This window comes from Electrophorus electricus, chromosome 3, assembly GCF_041902795.1.
Source record: "Electrophorus electricus isolate QZ-2024a chromosome 3, ASM4190279v1, whole genome shotgun sequence".
In the NCBI taxonomy this organism is placed as follows: domain Eukaryota; kingdom Metazoa; phylum Chordata; class Actinopteri; order Gymnotiformes; family Gymnotidae; genus Electrophorus; species Electrophorus electricus.
Window position 1 is genome coordinate 38,091,991 of NC_137499.1, and position 19,048 is coordinate 38,111,038.

General features: G+C 46.8%; 1 protein-coding gene across 2 annotated transcripts in view; it reads right to left on the reverse strand.

Moving 5' to 3' along the window:
- Nucleotides 1–19,048, reverse strand: part of srcin1a (SRC kinase signaling inhibitor 1a) — a 111,249-nt gene extending 92,201 nt beyond the window's left edge. For both annotated transcript variants that reach the window (XM_081711445.1, XM_035523731.2), the window contains exon 1: nt 18,552–19,048. In XM_081711445.1, the coding sequence (XP_081567571.1) occupies nt 18,552–18,573 (22 nt within the window). In that variant the 5' untranslated portion in view covers nt 18,574–19,048. The remainder of the gene's footprint in view (nt 1–18,551) is intronic.

Below are 19,048 nucleotides of genomic sequence, written 5' to 3' on the forward strand. Positions count from 1 at the left end.
CAGTCTCTCTGTAAACAGTCTCTCTGTAATCAGTCTCTCTGTAAACAGTCTCTCTCAGTGCATCAGTCTCTCTGTAAACAGTGTTCTCTGTAATCAGTCTCTCTGTAAACAGTCTGTCTGTAATCAGTCTCTCTGTAAACAGTCTCTCTGTAAACAGTGTCTCTCTGTAATCAGTCTCTCTGTAAACAGACTGTCTGTAATCAGTCTCTCTGTAAACAGACTGTCTGTAATCAGTCTCTCTGTAAACAGTCTCTCTGTAAACAGTGTCTCTCTGTAATCAGTCTCTCTGTAAACAGACTGTCTGTAATCAGTCTCTCTGTAAACAGTCTCTCTGTAATCAGTCTCTCTGTAAACAGTCTCTCTCTGTAATCAGTCTCTCTGTAAACAGTCTCTCTGTAATCAGTCTCTCTGTAAACAGTCTCTCTGTAATCAGTCTCTCTGTAAACAGTCTCTCTCAGTGACCCTCTTTTGTCTCTCTCTCTCCCCTTCCGCTCACTGCTAAATTGCATCCTTTATGCTCCCAATTAGACTGATTATGAGGCAGCACCATGGAGTGTGTGTGTGTGTGAGTGTGTGTGTGTGTGTGTGTGTGTGTGTGTGTGTGTGTGTGTGTGTGTGTGTGTGTGTGTGTGTGATGCTGGACCATCTGTGTGTGTTTGTGAGTGTGTGTGTGTGTGTGTGTGTGTGTGTGTGTGTGTGTGTGAGATGCTGGACCATCTGTGTGTGTGTGTGTGTGAGTGTGTGTGTGTGTGTGTGTGTGTGTGTGTGTGTGAGATGCTGGACCATCTGTGTGTGTGTGTGTGTGAGTGTGTGTGTGTGTGTGTGTGTGTGTGAGAGTGTGTGTGTGTGTGTGTGTGTGTGTGAGAGTGTGTGTGTGTGTGTTCTTGGGGGTAAAGGAAAGAGAAAGAACCATAACATGTTTATTATGACTAACATGAGTGAGGAAAAACTGTGTGTGTGGGGGTGTGTATGGGGGGGAGGGTGCGTGCATGTGAGTGTGAGCGTGAGCATGTGTGGATATGTGTGTGTGTGTGTGTGTGTGTGTGTGTGTGTGTACGTGTTCACCCTTCTACACACTGGTCTGTGTAGGAATGGTTTTGTGTTAGTAAATCAAAAGTGTTATTTGGAGTGTGAACTTCTCACTGGTCCTATATTACAATCTAAGAAATCCAATTAACATTGTTAACCCAGATGGTCAAGCTTGGACAATACCTCTGCTGTTGCTCGGTCACGGACACCAGTCGCCGTGGGAGACGGGTCCACTCTGAAGTCATGCCAGAGACAGTGGACAATGGAGACAACAGCCACATAAGCGCAATGAACAATGGTTGGAGGGAAAAGATCGCGAGGGAGGAGAGAGAGAGAGAGAATACTGCAGGCTAGGGACCCGACATTACAGAAATCCATGTGTCAAACGAAGAGAATGGTAGAAAGAGCATGAGAGAGAGAGAGAGAGAGAGAGAGAGAGATTGTGCTGCAGGGTAGAGACCTGACAACACTGCAATCCATGTGTCAAACTAAGGGAATGACAGACAGGGGGAGGGAGGATCAATAATGAACCTCAAGTGTAGCACACGGACTGTGTTCCGTACGACACATGCAGAGAGGAAGACAGAACGAGCCTGGGGGGGGAACAAGGACCAGAATACAGAAAACGCATCAGACCTTCTACATGTAGATCAGACCTTTTACGTAGGAAAACATCAGACCTTTGACGTAGGAGAACATCAGACCTTTTACGTAGGAGAACATCAGACCTTTGACGTAGGAGAACATCAGACCTTTTATATGTAGATCAGACCTTTGACAAAGAGAATATCAGACCTTTGACATAGGAGAACATCAGACCTTTTACGTAGGAGAACATCAGACCTTTTAAATACAAAAAACATCAGACATTCTACATGGACAAACATCAGACCTTTTTCAGGGAAAACACCAGACATTCTACATGTAGATCTGACCTTTGACATGGGCGCTAGCAGAGAGTGATACAAAGAGGTGATGAACAGTAATGAAACAGTTCAGAAATGACTAATGACTGGACTCAAGCCCCCACCCCTTTATTCTGACTCTCTCTCATTCTCTCCATCAGTCATTTTCCTCTACTTCAGTCTCTAATGACTCACACAGTACTAAACCCCAGCCACACGTCATGCCTGTCACGCGTGACAAGGTCACGTGTTTGTAGATCACGTAAGTGTCCTGCTGCATAAACAATGTTTTCAGCTCTCGGGTGCGTCCAGTGGCATGCTGCAGCCCAGACCAGCCCAGACAGGAAGGAGAAAAGGCGGTCCCTAAGGTTAAGAGAGGTACGCTGGGGGTAGCACTACACGCTGAAGTTCTAGTGCGTAATACAGAGCCCCTGAACAGCACAGGGCGCACCGCAGTAGAGTCTCCCCCAAAACGTCCACCCTGCAGGCAGGACAGCTCCTCCGTACAGTGTGCCTTTATCAGATGACCTGAAGGAGAGGCCAGCGTTACGGACACGCTCGACCAGGAGGGTCAATCTGGGCTCTGGATGCCAGTCCAGGGATCTGGATCTTTGTTCCGGTGCTTATTTTTGGCACGTGGAAGAGCCGAGATTGAAGCCGGTGTGTGTATTCTATAACGATTTAACGGCCTCTAGACTCCCGCTGCCTTTACTGCAGGTGTAACGTCCTATAATGATGTAACAGTGCCTCGCCTCTAGAGTCCTTCTGCTTCTGAGTCTGCTGGTCACGTGCTCCACCCTGACTCTTGCTTGTCCTCACCATCACGTGTGCCTCATTCACACACTCCACCCTCTCCTTGGCCTGTGGCGAGGTCTCTCTTGCTGTGCTCCCAGTTCCGAGGCTGTCCCTATATTCCCCTTATTCTGCCTGTTTGCATTCCTGTACTGTGATTTGGAACTGTGCGGGTTTGCCTGTGTGATCTTAGCATCAGTAAAACGCTAATCATGCTAAGGCGCTGGTTTGTGTGACGCAGTTTGACAGCACTAGAGCGGTGACATGACCACAGCCATCAGCAAGCACACACTCAAGCAGAGAGTGGGAACACGTCCAGAAACCTGAGGATAGTATGGGGGTTGGTGGAGTGCAATAAAGACAAAGAGTCCTGGTAGAAGTTACACAAACTACTGCATTGCTCGCTTCCTTTGTATGAAGTTCTGTGTGCGTGTGTGTGTGTGTGTGTGCTTCTGTCTAACACCTACGGCCTTTCATCCACACTGGCAATGAAAATGTTAATGACATAAATCACAGCCCTACACAGTGTGGCCAAACACAGCTCCTACATCCCCACTACCACACACACACTTACACACACCCACTCGTGCATACACACACTCACATACACACGTACCTGTGCGCGCATACACTCACACACCCTCACACACACACCCTCATACATATGTTACAGAAAGATGGACGTGTGTGTGTCTTTCAGGTTCACTGTCACAATTTCCCGCGTTGGAGACTCCACCCCCATTCCTCGCTCCTGCTATTTAATGGCCCCTAACACAAGAGAGAAGGGAAACAGTTTTGATGGATTGCACTTGTTGGTTTGTTTGGCTTGTGGTTGAAATTTTCTATGACTTTGGTGATTTTTGGACTTTGTTCTTTGGCTTGGCCCCTCCTGCTTTGGTAGCTGTTGCATATATACTTATAGATATTGTATAAAGACTTTAAATATTGTTTTGTTTGGTGCTTTGGTGTTGGACGCTGGTGGTAGGGAGTGCCTGCCATTTTTGTTGGGTGTGGGTTTTGTTTGTGTCAGGTAGTCAGGGAAGTCTGCCGTGTGTTTCTTCTGTTATGAGGATTATTTAGTGTGTACTTTTCTTTCATTGGTGTGGGTTTTGTTTATTGTTTTGGCCTGGGTCACTCCTGAAGACATTGCACCAGTAAGATTGTTTATAAATAATATCTTCTGTGAAATACACCAAAAAGGAGACTTCCATTTGTGCTTCTGTTTGTTTTGTTGCTGTTCACTTTTTACACAATTTACATTCTGTTATCCGTTTACATTTCTTTTTCCTTGTTACAGCCTCACAGCCTAGACGGGGTCGTAACAATACCTTCCCACACACTCACACACCCTCACGCACAGACATATAAATCTAGCATGGCGCCATGTACCAGAATCACTAACTCAATAATCTTCTCTCTCCTTCCTGCCTTCCCCTCAGGGCTCCTCCCACCACAGCCTCCTTCCCATCACGGCTCCTCCCACCGCAGCCTCCTTCCCATCACGGCTCCTCCCACCACAGGCGCCTTCCTCTCAGGGCTCCTCCCACCTCAGGCTCCTCTCTGGAGAGAGGGTGACGTTTCCATCGCATCCTCCCTGCGCTTCTCCTGCTGCTATTGCTGGAAATAAAATCTAATAAGCAGCGCATGGCAGCCACTCCTGAGACCAACACACACACACACGCACGCACGCACACACACACACACACACACACACGCACGCACGCGCGCACGCACGCACGCAGGTATGCGCATCTAGGATTTCCACCTGGCTAGAAAAAAAGCTGTTTAAATGAATCTGGAGAAACACAAGAGGCTCCCCTATGGGACATGACAGCTCTCTGCATCAAGGACTCCGGCAGCTCATGAATATTTGAACATTCTATACGACAGAGAGCGTGACGAAAATCAAACAAGGGCTAAGACCACTCAGGAGGATGGAGCTGTAGCGGCAAAGGGACAGCGAGGTACAGACAGGGAGTCTGGAGAGGTGGACGGACGGACGGACGGACGGACGGCTCAGATTTTGGACCAAAAACGATATAATGTATTTAAAACTGCATTTCTTACTGAACCATGACACAGAGTTCTACTTTCTTCATGTCTCTATTCTAATCATTCACACTAATCACAGAAGCATCAGATCGTGTCCAAGCTGAGACTCAGTGACACGCGCCCCAGGCTGGCCACACTAAAAGCCCCCGCCAGCTCTCAGAACACGGTGCGTGTGCTCAGAGAATGGAAGCATATATGAGCAGATGCTTTGTAAATGTCAGAGACAAAACCCCTGCATTTGTAGGCCTGATCTTTGCAGGAACAGGAAAGACTTCACTGAGCCTGCATAAACCAGACACGCAGAACAGACACATCCATAATAACCACCAATAATGACACTAGCCTTGCATACCGCAGAGTACAAGGAGAGGAAAAGGGTGTGTGTGTGTGTAAGATTCAGTGTATTTACTTCTGGGGGTGTGTGTGTGTACTGACTGTGCTAAACAGAGTTAAATGTTTAGACTGCGGTCCTGCCTACTGTCGTCTCATGCGATGTGTCTTTGAGATACGGAGCTGCATGCAGTGCAGTTATTTTCCCTGGACAGGAAACGTTAGGTCCTTGGTCTTCCCGACGAGAGCACCACGAGGCGGGCAGAGGAGAATCGGCCCGAGTGAAGCTTCTCGTAGCGAGCAGATCTGTTATAGATGGAGTGGGTTAGCGAGGTTCCAAATAACACCTACACTGACGGCACTCGGCCCCGTGCCGACGCCAAGTGACCACTGGAGGCCCTGCTGCTCTGATACCTGTCCAACAGTGATGACATCAGCACCAGTCAACACAGGAGGAGACGCCAGATGGCGTGTCTAAAGGGACCAGTCATCGGTCCCAGGGCCCACACGCCCTCGCCGGGGCGAAGGAGCCGTGCTCCAGCATCAGTACAACACAAGTAAGATGGGGCAAAAACTTCAGAGCATAGGTGCTGAAATGACTGCTGAAATGCAGGTTTAAATCCCAGCTGTGCCACATGCTGCTTGAAGCTGACGATGTCAGATGTTAGATTCTCCCTTTGCAGAAAATGGAACATAACACTGTGAAAAATGTTGTTTTAATATCAAAAGGTGAATAAACTTAATGCCTTAAATTTGTTTTTTCAGTGAAACTAAAATAATAAATGTTAGAGCAATAACATGTCATATAATCTATTAACCTACTATTTGAACATAGAAGTTTAAGGAGGCACGGTTACGGAATTTTTAGATAAAAACACACAATTTTGTACAGTGTACAGGTTTTTTTAGCCTCCCTGTATATTTTCCCCTTGAGAATTGCTTCATGCTAAATACTTGTGGTTGGTAGTTCAATAAATGTGCAGAAGAACAGAGTGATTTGTTGCACTGGGAACACACCATCGTGAGCAGGACGATCTGAGCAGGCTCGGGACGTGGTTTGCTACACCTGACTGGTAATACGGTGCACGTTCAAGCATAAAGACTATAGAGTACAACGTTAGGGCTAGGCCGATAAACGATATCGCCTTCCATCGATGGCAGACCGACAGCACAATGGTGAGCCAGCATTGTGATGCCACACCGACATCAGGGCGCATTCTGCCTGCTAGACTTCCAGTGTCTCTGCTATGACGTAGAAAACAATATTTATGACTTATTACGTACCCACATATCAACCCATGAATGTGTATTTTAAGGATTATCGAGTCCTGACACGTGTCATTTGTGTGTCATCAATGTGTCATCAATGATTTTAGTTTTTTAGTTTATTTTGTTTATTTTTATATGAAATGCTAAATTATGCTTTATTGAGAATTATCCTACGTCAATATCTTAGTCTTACTAATTATCTTACTGCAGGCATTTAAAAAACACTTTCAGTAATGCTTATATTATTGGGGGGGTTTTTGCAGAATGTATATCTCCAGTAGCTAAATCAGCTCATGGCAGTGGACATCAACGGTTTTCACGTGTGTCTGTGTGAGCACAGAGCTGGCGATATGGAAAAATATGATCATGATATTTTCCCATATTGATCAATATCGATAATTATTACGAGATATAATTTAATAATGCTGCTAGTTTGATGAATATTCTGATAATGACTGAAGCCTGAGGAAACCAGAGGGTTCCTTAGTTAAACAATTTATTTACCAAAATAAGACAATATAAGGTAAACATTTAACTGTGCGAACATGCTTTAACAAAACAATAAAAGATAGCTTGTACAAGTTATTAAAATACTTATTAAAATAATTAAAATGAAAATAAATCAAATAAAACTAAATGCTATACTTTGGCAGGGTAGCAAACATCTCAAATGTTTGTAGATGGTTGCAGACATAAAAAGCGGATCACAAATGGCCAGGCACATTTAAGTAGGCTACAAATAAAGTAATTAATTAATTAATTAATTGCAGTCATTGAAGTAATATGAATAAAGTAATATTAATTAATTAATAATGAAAGATTAATTACCTATTTGTTTCACATATGTGCTTCGTTGCTTTTCAGATATCCAAATTGCTTCCATATAAATAATGTCGTGTTAACCTTTTGTCAATAGTTTTCTCTGTTTGGGGGGATATCGCAAGTTCACTTTCCCTTGCAGGTTGACGTGACAATTAATGTAATTGACTGAATAGTCACTGAAAAAAGTGTAAAAAAAAAAAACGCCCGAACCCCGCTCCCATCACGTTTACTTTTAGACACCACAACACAAAGCTGTGTATGTTCAATAATAATAATAATAATATAATATTCAATAATAAATTCTGCAGTAGATTGTACTGCAGTGGGTTACAGGACAATATGGGAGTATTTTTGTGGATTGTAGAGCATTTGCACACATCCAGGAGTCTTCAACCACACACGCTTTCTTCCCTTGACAGACACCTCTGCTTCGTGTCTCATAGCTCTGACACGTCCATAAGAAGCTCTGCATCTGAGTCTTGGTTTAAAAGAATGATGTTTCCTCCTTCTCTGCTGCCAGACTCTGCTCACCAATTCTGGGTTCTCTGATCTGAGCTGGATTTTCTTGCCTGAATGATGTGTTTTATGTGAACTGTTTACTGTTTGACAGGGTTTTTTGTTATTTAATTTCAATGTTCAGCGTGTACACATTAAAAATTTGACTCAAATCTATTATGTCTCCATTTCATTGGCTGTGTGCTCTATTTGGTAGTGTATGAATCCACCATGTGTTACACCCCCGTACCGTGTGTTACACCCCCCTACCGTGTGTTACACCCCCCTACCGTGTGTTACACCGCTGTACTGTGTGTTACACCCCCCTACCGTGTGTTACACCCCCCTACCGTGTGTTACACCGCTGTACCGTGTGTTACACCCCTGTACCGTGTGTTACACCCCCCTACCGTGTGTTACACCCCCCTACCGTGTGTTACACCCCCCTACTGTGTGTTACACCGCTGTACCCTGTGTTACACCCCCCTGCCGTGTTTTACACCCCCCTACCGTGTGTTACACTCCTGTACCGTGTGTTACACTCCTGTACCGTGTGTTACACTCCTGTACCATGTGTTACACTCCTTTCCACCAGTTGGCCAAGACAGCAGTTGGTTGGTAGACCTGGGAGGTGACAAGGGGGTTGTAAATTATGGAAATTTACATTTCAATTGAATATCTCCCACACACACACACACACACACACCCAGACACACACACACACCCACACACACACACATTGTTTCACTCTCTCACACCCATACTCACCCACACACACACACACACAGTCTCACTCTCTCACACCCATACACACCCACACACACACACACACACACACACAGTCTCACTCTCTCACACCCATACACACCCACACACAGTCTCACTCTCTCACACCCATACACACCCACACACACACACACAGTCTCACTCTCACGCCGACACCCACACACACACAGTCTCAATCTCCCACACCCACACACACCCTCTCCCACATCCATGCCCACCCCCCCCACACACACACACACATAACAGCCAGTAACTTTGATCATAAATGTTTGAATGGAGATCTACTAATATTAGTTTATGCTGATAAAGTTTCCACAGAGATAAACAGTGAAGGGAGTCTGCAGCATCTTTCATGCTTCTAACATAAAACAAGTCTTTTATGCCAACAACTTCAACACTCTCTCTCTCTCTCTCTCTCTCTCACACACACACACACACACACACACACAGACACACACGCACACACCTTGGAGGAGGAACTGCAGTGAAATAACATAACTTCAGTTTCCTAGTAACCGTCTGAGAGATTTTGCACCATGGAAAACGAAGAGGGTGTACTCTCAAAATATACTGGAGACTCAGAACATGGATCCTTCTCCTGCGTGCGTGTTTGTGTGTGTGTGTGTGTGTGTGTGTGCGTGCGTGTGTGTGTGTGCGTGTGTGTGTAGGGACATGTGTCTGTGCATGTGGATGTGTGTGCAAGTGTGCGCGTGTGCATGTGTGTGCATGTACAGCCGCTTATTTGCGTGTGTGTGCGCACATGTGTGCGTACTTGTGTGTGAGGTTGTGTGTGCATGGCAGGCATTGGTGTGTGCACTTGGAGGGGGTGATAGCTGTCGTGTCCTGCGTTTTCTTCCCCCCCAACCACACACATACACACACATTCTCTAGGCATTCATTTTGTCAGTCCAATACGTGTTTTATTTACTGTCTGTCTATTCATAACTGCAGCCTTTCCCTCTCTGTCCAGGCTGAGGAGTCAATAAAAAGAAACCATTACACTGATCAAAAAAAGAGCAATAAACACAAACAGCAATAAATAAGAAAAACAGACAGCAGGTTCGTTTTGGAGTCTCCCACTGCGAGGAGCGCGGAGGGTTTAGACACGACTGCTCACGCCACAACTATTTCAGGGGGGATTTCTTTTTTGGGCTCCAGCGTTCTCAACCCTGTGACATCACTTGGAAACATGGTTACAGAGAGAAAAAAACAGTGCCGATTGGCTGGACTTTGTCACACCAGGTGCCCCAAAGCGCGCCGCATGACTGCCCCCCTGCTCGTCCGCCGTCTGGATGAGGTGTGGGACTTCTCGTGTGGAACTCTTATCTGCTTCAGTGTTCGCCACAAATATGGGATGGCCTTTCATTTACCTAGCCTCCAACAGACCATAGCCAGCCACAGTCAGATACAGCTAACCACAGTCAGATACAGCTAACCACAGTCAGCCTTCCTCTGCTTACACTGCACTGGCGGAGGCACCTGGATGTTACCGGCATCAACTAATCTCAAATCCAGCTAGCATAATAAACTATAACATGGTAGAATCACATCTCAGTACATTTTAAACACCATATTCATTTAAGATTTTCAGCAAAGAGATTTAAGTGAAGTGCACAACACTGCTCCCAACTGCTACTAGCGTATTCTCCTTGAAAAAGCCCCTGTTCCTATCTTATATAGTTACATATTCATGTGCATGCTGTGTGAAGAAATGTGGGGGTGAACCCCTCCTTAAACAGATCATCTTCTCACACTGGAAATGACAGCGGACAAACAACAGATACAACATAGCTAAGGCTTGGCCCAGCTAAGAGAACGCACAATGAAAGGAAGGCTTAGTCTATAATAAGACACACACACTCACACTTACACTCACACACACACACACACACACAAACAGTAGGGTGCAAATGTGGCAGGCAGCCTTGGGGCAGGGGTAAATGCAGTAGGAAGACTTTAGAAAGCTCCTGATGATGCCAAACCAATCTTAACGGATCTTAACAAATCTTAACGGATCTTAACAGATGTTAACCGAGATTAACGGATCTTAACCAATCTTAACGGATCTCTGTCTGTGGTTGAATCCCACAGCAGTACCGGTGGGAGCGAAGGGTGTGACAAAGGACACAGAATTACGTGAGGCTTGTACTGTGACGAAACCATGGACACCATCTCACTCTCTCTGTCTCTCTGTTTTCCTCCCTCTCTCTTTTAATCCCTCCATTTTCCTCTCTTCCGTCTTCCCCTCACTGTGTTCCTCTCTCTCCCATCATCCTGCTTTCTTCTCATCCCTCATTCTTTCAGTCTCTCATCTCTCTAAAGTGGAAAACGAGAAGAGACACGGAAAGTCAAACAGAGAGAAATAACACACATTATTATTTCAGCACACACTCATACGCATGCATGCACACGCAAAGGCACAGGTAAACAATTCACACACACACACACACACACGCACCCGCACCCCAAAGGTGACAGATGGGTCGGCCACTCCACTGGGAGTGCGGCTGTTCAGAAATGCAGCCAGCGTTAAACACCCTACTCTCTCCTTCACTCATTATTAAACACCACCCCCAGGACAGACAGACTACAAGAAAACACTCCTCTCCTCTCCATTCTTCCTTTCTCTGCTCCTCACAGGACCCTGCCGGCGACACGCTACTCGTACCTGGAGCATGAGCTCTTCCGCATCTGTGGCTGTTAGTTCTGGAGCCGCAGCACGGCTGGCCCTGGAAACAGGAACACGCTCTCAGCCAAGCTAAATAAAAACCTACCAGCAACAGAAAGTTCAGTTGTTGGGGATGACATATCTTCACTGAAGCAGGGCAGACGTGCCGGTATTTGCTTCCACCAGAGTGGCACCATACGTCATTTTTTAATATTTACCTCAGTATTGGCCTTTGCGACACCGATATCACAGAAGGGTACTATATGCAAACTGACACTGTACGAAATGATGACTTTGTTTGTGTGTGTGTGTGTGTGTGTGTGTGTGTGTGTGTGTGTGTGTGTGTGTGTGTGTGCGCATATGTGCTTCCTGGGAGTTTCCTCATTTATAAAAGACTCCACAAGTCTTATAACGCTAACTAGTCTTTTACTGTGGTACATCAGCAACTGTTTAGCACTGGATATATTTTTATATGTTTTAAGGGAAATCATAATATTGGGCAAAATAAATCACGATATAGTATTTCACATCGTATCGCACAGCCTTAGCTTCCACTGGTGTTAGCTAGACTGGTTTTTCATTGAGGCAGCAGCTTACTGTACCAACCAGCTAACAGCTACTGCGTTGGTGCTCTTTAGGTGGTTTCACCGGTTTCTTGGACCTGACGGCAACACAAGGAGAGATCGCGATTCGCTTCTGTCTGCAGTATCGTGTACAGCAGGCAGCCAGACCAAACTGACCTAGTTGTGTTGCTGAGAGAGAATAATGATATTCAGGGTTGGAGCTGGGTGCTATTTTAGTCAGACAGGTGAGAAGTCATGTCACAGGTGCTTTTGTGAGAGAGAGAGAGAGAGACTGAGTTTGAAATGCATGTGCGTAAAGGCTTCAATGACCAGGCCATTTTGTAGACTTTCCAACTCCAAAAAGCCCTTCACAAACTGGCCCTAGCCGGTAATGCTAAGCCTGCACGCCGTCACGTGAATGCCAGCGAAATACAGCTGGTGTTAATAAACATTTTCTCGCTATTTAATATGCGCCGTCCACCACATCTGAAAGTACAATAGAACTACAATAAAGTTCAGCAAAGTGCTTCAAGAGGAAAACAGTCAGGTGGTTGCCACGGAGCCCGGCCTCTTGCAAGCGTTGTCTCCATGGTGACGCTGAAAAGGCCATTTACCTTGCCTGAAAGAGAGGACACAGGACTGACTTCCTGCATGGCTGTTGTGGTATGCACTAATCACTTTAGATGGAAAGTTAGATCCAGCGATGATGATGATGATGATGATGATGATGGAGAGAGAGAGAAAGACAAGAGGGTCAAGTTTCCCAAAGGTTAAACCCCTTCTCCAGTCAAACTCAGACGAACAGTAAAACTATATTAACTACACTAGACCAAGGCAGTCACACACCAAAACAAGCACCACCTAATGTTTCCTGCCCAGAGATCTCTGAGAGTGGACAAACACCGAACTGCCCAAAACGCAAGGGAGAACAGATTCTTCTCGTTAACCTTTTATTGCTCTTAGAGAGAGAGAGTGAAAGGGAGGGGGGATGCAGGGAAGTAGTGGAAGGTAAGAGAGATGTCAACCCAGATGAGTCTGTTTATTCATAAAGCTCTATTGATCCAGAGGAAGGAACCGCTAAGAAAACATCTCTGCTCTTTTCCTGTGAAGCTCAGCAGAACTGCACACTGACTAATCCAGACACACCTTACGTAAGACATGTTAGCTTCCCTAGCCAGTGAAGCTCATGAAACGTGTGTGTGCTGTATGCTTAGTTACCAACACCCATGATGACACATTTCAGACGTGCAATATAAGATATTCATTGTTCCAAAGGTGTAATTTTCAAACACTGAACAAAAACAAAGAAAGAAAATATATATGAGGAATCCCAGAGTTCACGTCAGCGCACGTCAGCGCACATCGAGACCACGTCAGCGCACGTCGAAAGCACGTCAGCGCATGTCGAGACCACGTCAGCGCACGTCGAAAGCACGTCAGCGCACGTCGAAAGCACGTCAGCGCACGTCGAAAGCACGTCAGCGCACGTCGAGACCACGTCAGCACATGTTGTGACCACAGCAGCAGACAATGACCTCTACACTGCTGTGTCCTGACCTCTGGTCTCACGTGCCTGGTCACGCGGTTAACCAGTCCCTCTTTCACTGAGCCTGATCACGGTGTCTTTGGAGCTGGACAACCAGGAGCAAGACCAGACAGCTGGATCCAGCCATGACCGCAAAAATCACCCAAGACCACCCAAGACCCCCCAACCTGTCCTATCAGTTACATGCTTCATCCAAATTCACCGAGACACTGAAGGCTGCTGTGTTCTGGTGCCGTGAGAACCAACAGTGTGAGGAAACTCATGTGGGAGAGGAAGTTATCGTTGTAGGTAAACGTAGCCTGAACCTAGACAGAGTCATTTTCACCCACTACAGGGAAATGGTATTATACAACCCCTGTGAATAACAGAAGCTCCTGTCTGTGTGTGTGCATGCGTGCGTGCGTGCGTGCGTGCGCGTGCGTGCGCGCGTGCGCGCGTGCGCAGCACACCTAATAATATGGGAGGAAGAGCTTCGCAAGGTGAATAAAGCCATGAATGAACTGGAAGGACTCTGATTTTCAAGGTCACCTGCCATAATGATGCTACTCCTGGAGGACTGGCATATCCCAGAGTGCACTAGTCCCATCAGAGGAGGAGACCTGGAGAATTTACTGTACCAGCAGTGACCCTCTCCCCTGCCAAACTCACCACAGCAGGTTCTTCTAAGAAGCCTTCCCCCATCCAATCAGAAATGCGCTGCCCCAAACCATTATGTCACCACCAGCCAATCACAAATCAAGAAGCGCTTGCTTTGTGCAACAGAGATTGGGGAACTGGCACAAAACAAATAGCTCTTACAACATGGCACATGCATGCACACACAGCGATCCACTCCACACACACACACTCACAAATACCCATCATATACCATAAGGTACAAACATACAAACTAGCGTCACTCCTCAGATACTCTTTACACACCTGGTCTATTTGATAATTATAGTATTGTAGGTATTGTGTTATCCAGTGTTTGCTCCGGTGGTCCTTATATGTAGGAGTGTTGGCTCAGAGAGGGTGAAGGGGTCCGTGACACTCCATTACGCTAAATGCACTGTCAAATGATTCACACAATTTTAAAGAACTAAGAAAAATGAGTGGAATAATTGCCTCATTGTGAGGTTGGGATTGCCTTTGTTCACTGAACAGAACGCAAAAGACCATTATAAACTCTGATTTTTACCAAGCCAATTGAATTTGTCCATTCTACCTTTCAAATGAGTAGAAAAGAAGAAATCACTCAATGAAAGGTTTGACAAATAACTTCTGTGTTTATTTTTGGACAGGTACAAGACTAGCTGGCACGTTTAAACTCGACCCATCTGCAGGGTTAAACTCGACCTGTCTGCAGGGTTAAACCCGACCCGTCTGCAGGGTAAACCCTACCCATTTTCATTTTTGCATTGTCGGTAAGAGCTTGTCCACAGCTCTAATGTTAACACAGAGATATCCAGCGTTAGCTCAGCAGCACAAAGACACGCAGCATTCGCTCAGGTGCAGAAAGATACACAGTGCCGTCACTAGCAGATACCCAACGATGCACAGTGTTAGCACAGCTACCTAGCGATACACAGTGTAAGCTCCTCTGCACAGATACAGCATTAACTCAGCCATACAGAGATATACAGTATTAGCTGAGCTGCACAGAGATACACAGCATTAGCTGAGCTGCACAGAGACAGTGTTAGATTGACTGTACAGAGCTAGTGTTAGCTCAGCTACACACACACACACACACACACACACACACACAGAGTGATAAGATAATAGCGTCAGCAAAAACGCAAGCACCCAGGCTTTAGCAGAAAGACTGCTGGATGCCAACACACAGCCTAATTCCTCAGAGTGTGTTCTCACAGCTCCACACTGCACATGAAATTAAAACTCCAGTCCCAGGGTGCCTTAAAGTATTACAGCATAATCTGACAAAATACCTGTTACGCTGGTTAAGCCGTCCAGTGAAATGAAGAAAGGAAAATGTCTGGCATTTTTAACTGATCCACTATGACACAAAGGCCCCCCCCTCGAGAGTGGGCCGACAGTGATGCACGTGTGGAAGGGTGACGGACTCGGTACCGCAGGCCTGAGGGGTCCGGTCCTCTCTAAGCCAACGCGTCAGTGGGAACTCCCGTGTTGCTCACTTTCAACGGCGAACTTGCTAGTTAATTACTGAAGCGCGTCAACCAAACGCGGGAGCAGTTATCGATCTGGAAGTGCAGGACGTCGTATTTACAGCACTAGAGGAGACGGCCATGCTGCTCCCTGGACAAATTCATTAGGATCTACAATAGGAGCCAGGCTGCTTTGTGGTTACGTGGGCAACAAAGTTCTGAGTTTTCACAACTACACTGTTAAGTCGCATTAACACAGACTAGGCCTGTGAGGAGAGATGAGAATGGTGGACCGTGGAAGAGCTCTGCTCGGCCTCACCGAGGGACTGGACGAGACCGTGCAGAGCGCCGGGTTTGGGACGCCAACAGGGTCACCCAGGTCCTACACCTCCCCCTACACACAGGCATACGGTCAGGTCCTCTAAAGCATGTAGAGCTGGACAGCTTAGAGCATATACCTCAGTTCACTCTCAACCTCATCCCCCCTCCCAACACTTACCACTAAGTCTATAATGTCAGAAAACGCTGGTGCTGGACACATCCTGGACACAAATCACCAAGATTTTAGACTGTAACGCTTTTGGGAACCAGCCAAACACGTCATGCATAAGAGACGAAATCTTTCAACAAAATCTATCCACTCTGATTTTGGACTGAGATGCTTTTGGAAACCAGAGCAAAACACTGTTAGACAACCGTTTTCTCCAAATCTTAGACAAGCAAGGTGTGTTGGAAATGCAACAGTAACAGTGAGGCTTAACAACCGCTAACTTGAAAAATCTGGACCCATGGCACAGGCTGAGTGAGGAAATAGTTCTTTTCATTACTGGACCAACAATCACTGGTGATAATCCAGACAGAATCTAGACAGCACTGAGTAGTGAACATGTGATTGGGTCAGCAGCCTGAATCATTGTACAGAGCTCAAAACCAAATGGAACCGAACTCCTTAAACTGTCGTTGAAAAAGGACTGGTGATCATCAGAGCCCTTGGTAGCACACACACACACACACACACACACAGGCCAACAGATTACTGGTAGTCTGCACATATGTTCTTATTCTGATGCTCCATTTTCTTAATGGAGGAATCAGAGCTATTAAGTTCAAGGGTAATCGAAAAAAATCTGGAACGGACTGATGATTTGTTAATAAACAACCGAACAACTACGACCCAAGTTCTATTCTGACTACTTTCCATCAGGGTTCAAGCATATGCATATTTCCAAATTCCAGATTCTTTCCAGACTTATTTATTCTTCACTTGTACCATTGAGATATTTGTTTGAAGGCATGTAAATTGTTACCTGTACCAAGAGACAATCATTTATAATAATAGAAAAATATCATATTAATGATATTAAAAATCTAATAATATAAACTAATGTGGGACACATGGGCCAAGTGCACTGGTGTGATGGTACAGCCTGTCAAACTGCCTACACATACAGGTGGTATCATAATTTTGGATATTGTGATACTGATATCATAGAGGTACATGTAAATGAACCCTCCAACAAATCAGTTGTGTGCTGCTGTTCTGTTCCGATGCATGCTGTGTGTGTGTGTGTGTGTTTTCAATAAAGCTTTCACACCATACAGCAAATGATTTTGGTTAAATAACGGATGCCTTTCACTGTCACACAAATGGTTTACCAATATGATGTTTTTTTTTAATCCATCAGAGATCATATTCGCATCAGATACACACCCACCTACACAGAGAAGGCACATCCATCACACACAAACACACACACACACACACACACACACACACACACGCACACACACAGATGGTCCAGCATCACACACACACACACAGATGGTCCAGCATCACACACGCACACACACACACATACACACACACGCACACACACACACACACACACACACACACACACACACACACACACACACACACACCCACATACACACACACACACACACACACACACACACACACACAGAGCTATCTCACTGCCTCATCTCCGCCTCTCCTCCTCCTCGCCTTTATTTTATCCCTCCACCTCTCTCTCTCTTTCCTCCTCCTTCAGCAATAATCGCTACTCTCCTCTTTCATCCCTCCGCTCTGCGCACTCCTCCTGCGCTTCGCTCCATCCTCTCTTCCCCTCGTTTACTTCCCTCTCTGGCCTTGTGAGGGGGAGACTCTATTGCTCAAGTCCAGGGCTGACAGGGAAGTGTTGGTGTTTTTGTCAACAACAGCAATGCCTCCCCCCCCCCCCCCACACACACACTCACACACACACACACACACACACACACACACGGTGCCTTCTCCTCACTACTTCCTTCTTTGACTTATCATAGCGTGTTCTCAGGCCAGAGACAGGTGGTCTCAAACAGGTCTCAAACAGGTCTCCTCTCAGCTCTTTTCTCTCTCTCCCTCCTAATTTGCCTTCTCTTTGGCTGTTTTCATGATCTGTCTCTCACTTCCGTCACATGACCTTTTCTCCTCCAATGTCTCCCTGAGAATCTCAATGCTTGTCCCACTCATTCTCCTTTTGCCTTACTTATACACTTTCTCTCCCTGCGTCTCTCTCTCTCTCTCTCTCTCTCTCTCTCTCTCTCTCTCTCCAGCGCTCTGTGACACTTCAGGAAGCACTGCTACACACACCCCCTCTTCTCTCCTCTCCATCTCTCGCTTTCCCACCCGCATATGCGCTTTCCACAGTGGCCGAGACCGCGAGGACCAGGCTGCAGCCAGAGCAGGCCACGTCCGCCTCTCACAGACACGCGCGCGCGCACGCCGCCTGTGTGCTGCGAGGGCTACACCAGGGTGGGCACCTCCTCTCGTCCTCCCTCCCCGCGTTCGCAGACATGTGCATCTCTCCACCTCCACGCCGTCCGCACATGCTTGCCTCCCCGCTACGCCTCTCCCGTGCCCGGCTGCTCCCCCGGTCGGCCTCCCCGCACCCTCTGGAGCGCACGGAGGCTGACTGCCACGCATAGCAACAACAGGACAGCAAGCAGATCCACCGCTACACCCGCCCGCCCACACGCAAGCACACACAAACGCACACACCTTTCCGTCTCCCCACCCCCTCTCGGATCTGGGAAATCAAGGAGGTGAACGACACAGTGAGAAGCTGTGGGAGAACCGCCAATCATACGCCAGCCAAAAACTACCTGCTACACGAGTGTGGAGGGAGATAGAGGGGGACGTGCCTTGCGAGGGTGCATTTCCCATGATGCCGTCTCTGTGCTCCGCCGCCGACGAGAGAGTTGCCCGAGCGCTTCCTGATCCACCTCTTTTTTTCTCTCCTCCCTCCTGTCCTTATTCCTCTGCTGCGCTTCTCCCCAGACCAGTGCGATAGCGTCTCCGAGGGTGGACCACGTTTCCTGTTCTCTGCTCTTCTTCGGTCTTCCTTCTTCTTTGTCTCTCTCTCTCTCTCTCTCTCTCTCACACCCCTTTTCCACACGCTGTTGTCCTCGCTATCACTCACTCTCTGCTCGCATGCGAGATGGTCTCTCTCTCTAGCTGCTCCTCTCGGCTCTGCTCAGCACTGCCTGCGCGTCAGCGAGTGTGAGCGTGTGCGTGTGTGTGTGTGTGCGTGTGTGTGTGTGCGCGCGCGCACGCACGTCAAAGAGAGCAAGCCAGCAATGTTGAGCCTCCCTTCAATTCTGCGTGAACGTCTGGATCTGCACAGCGGTCTCTGTGAGTG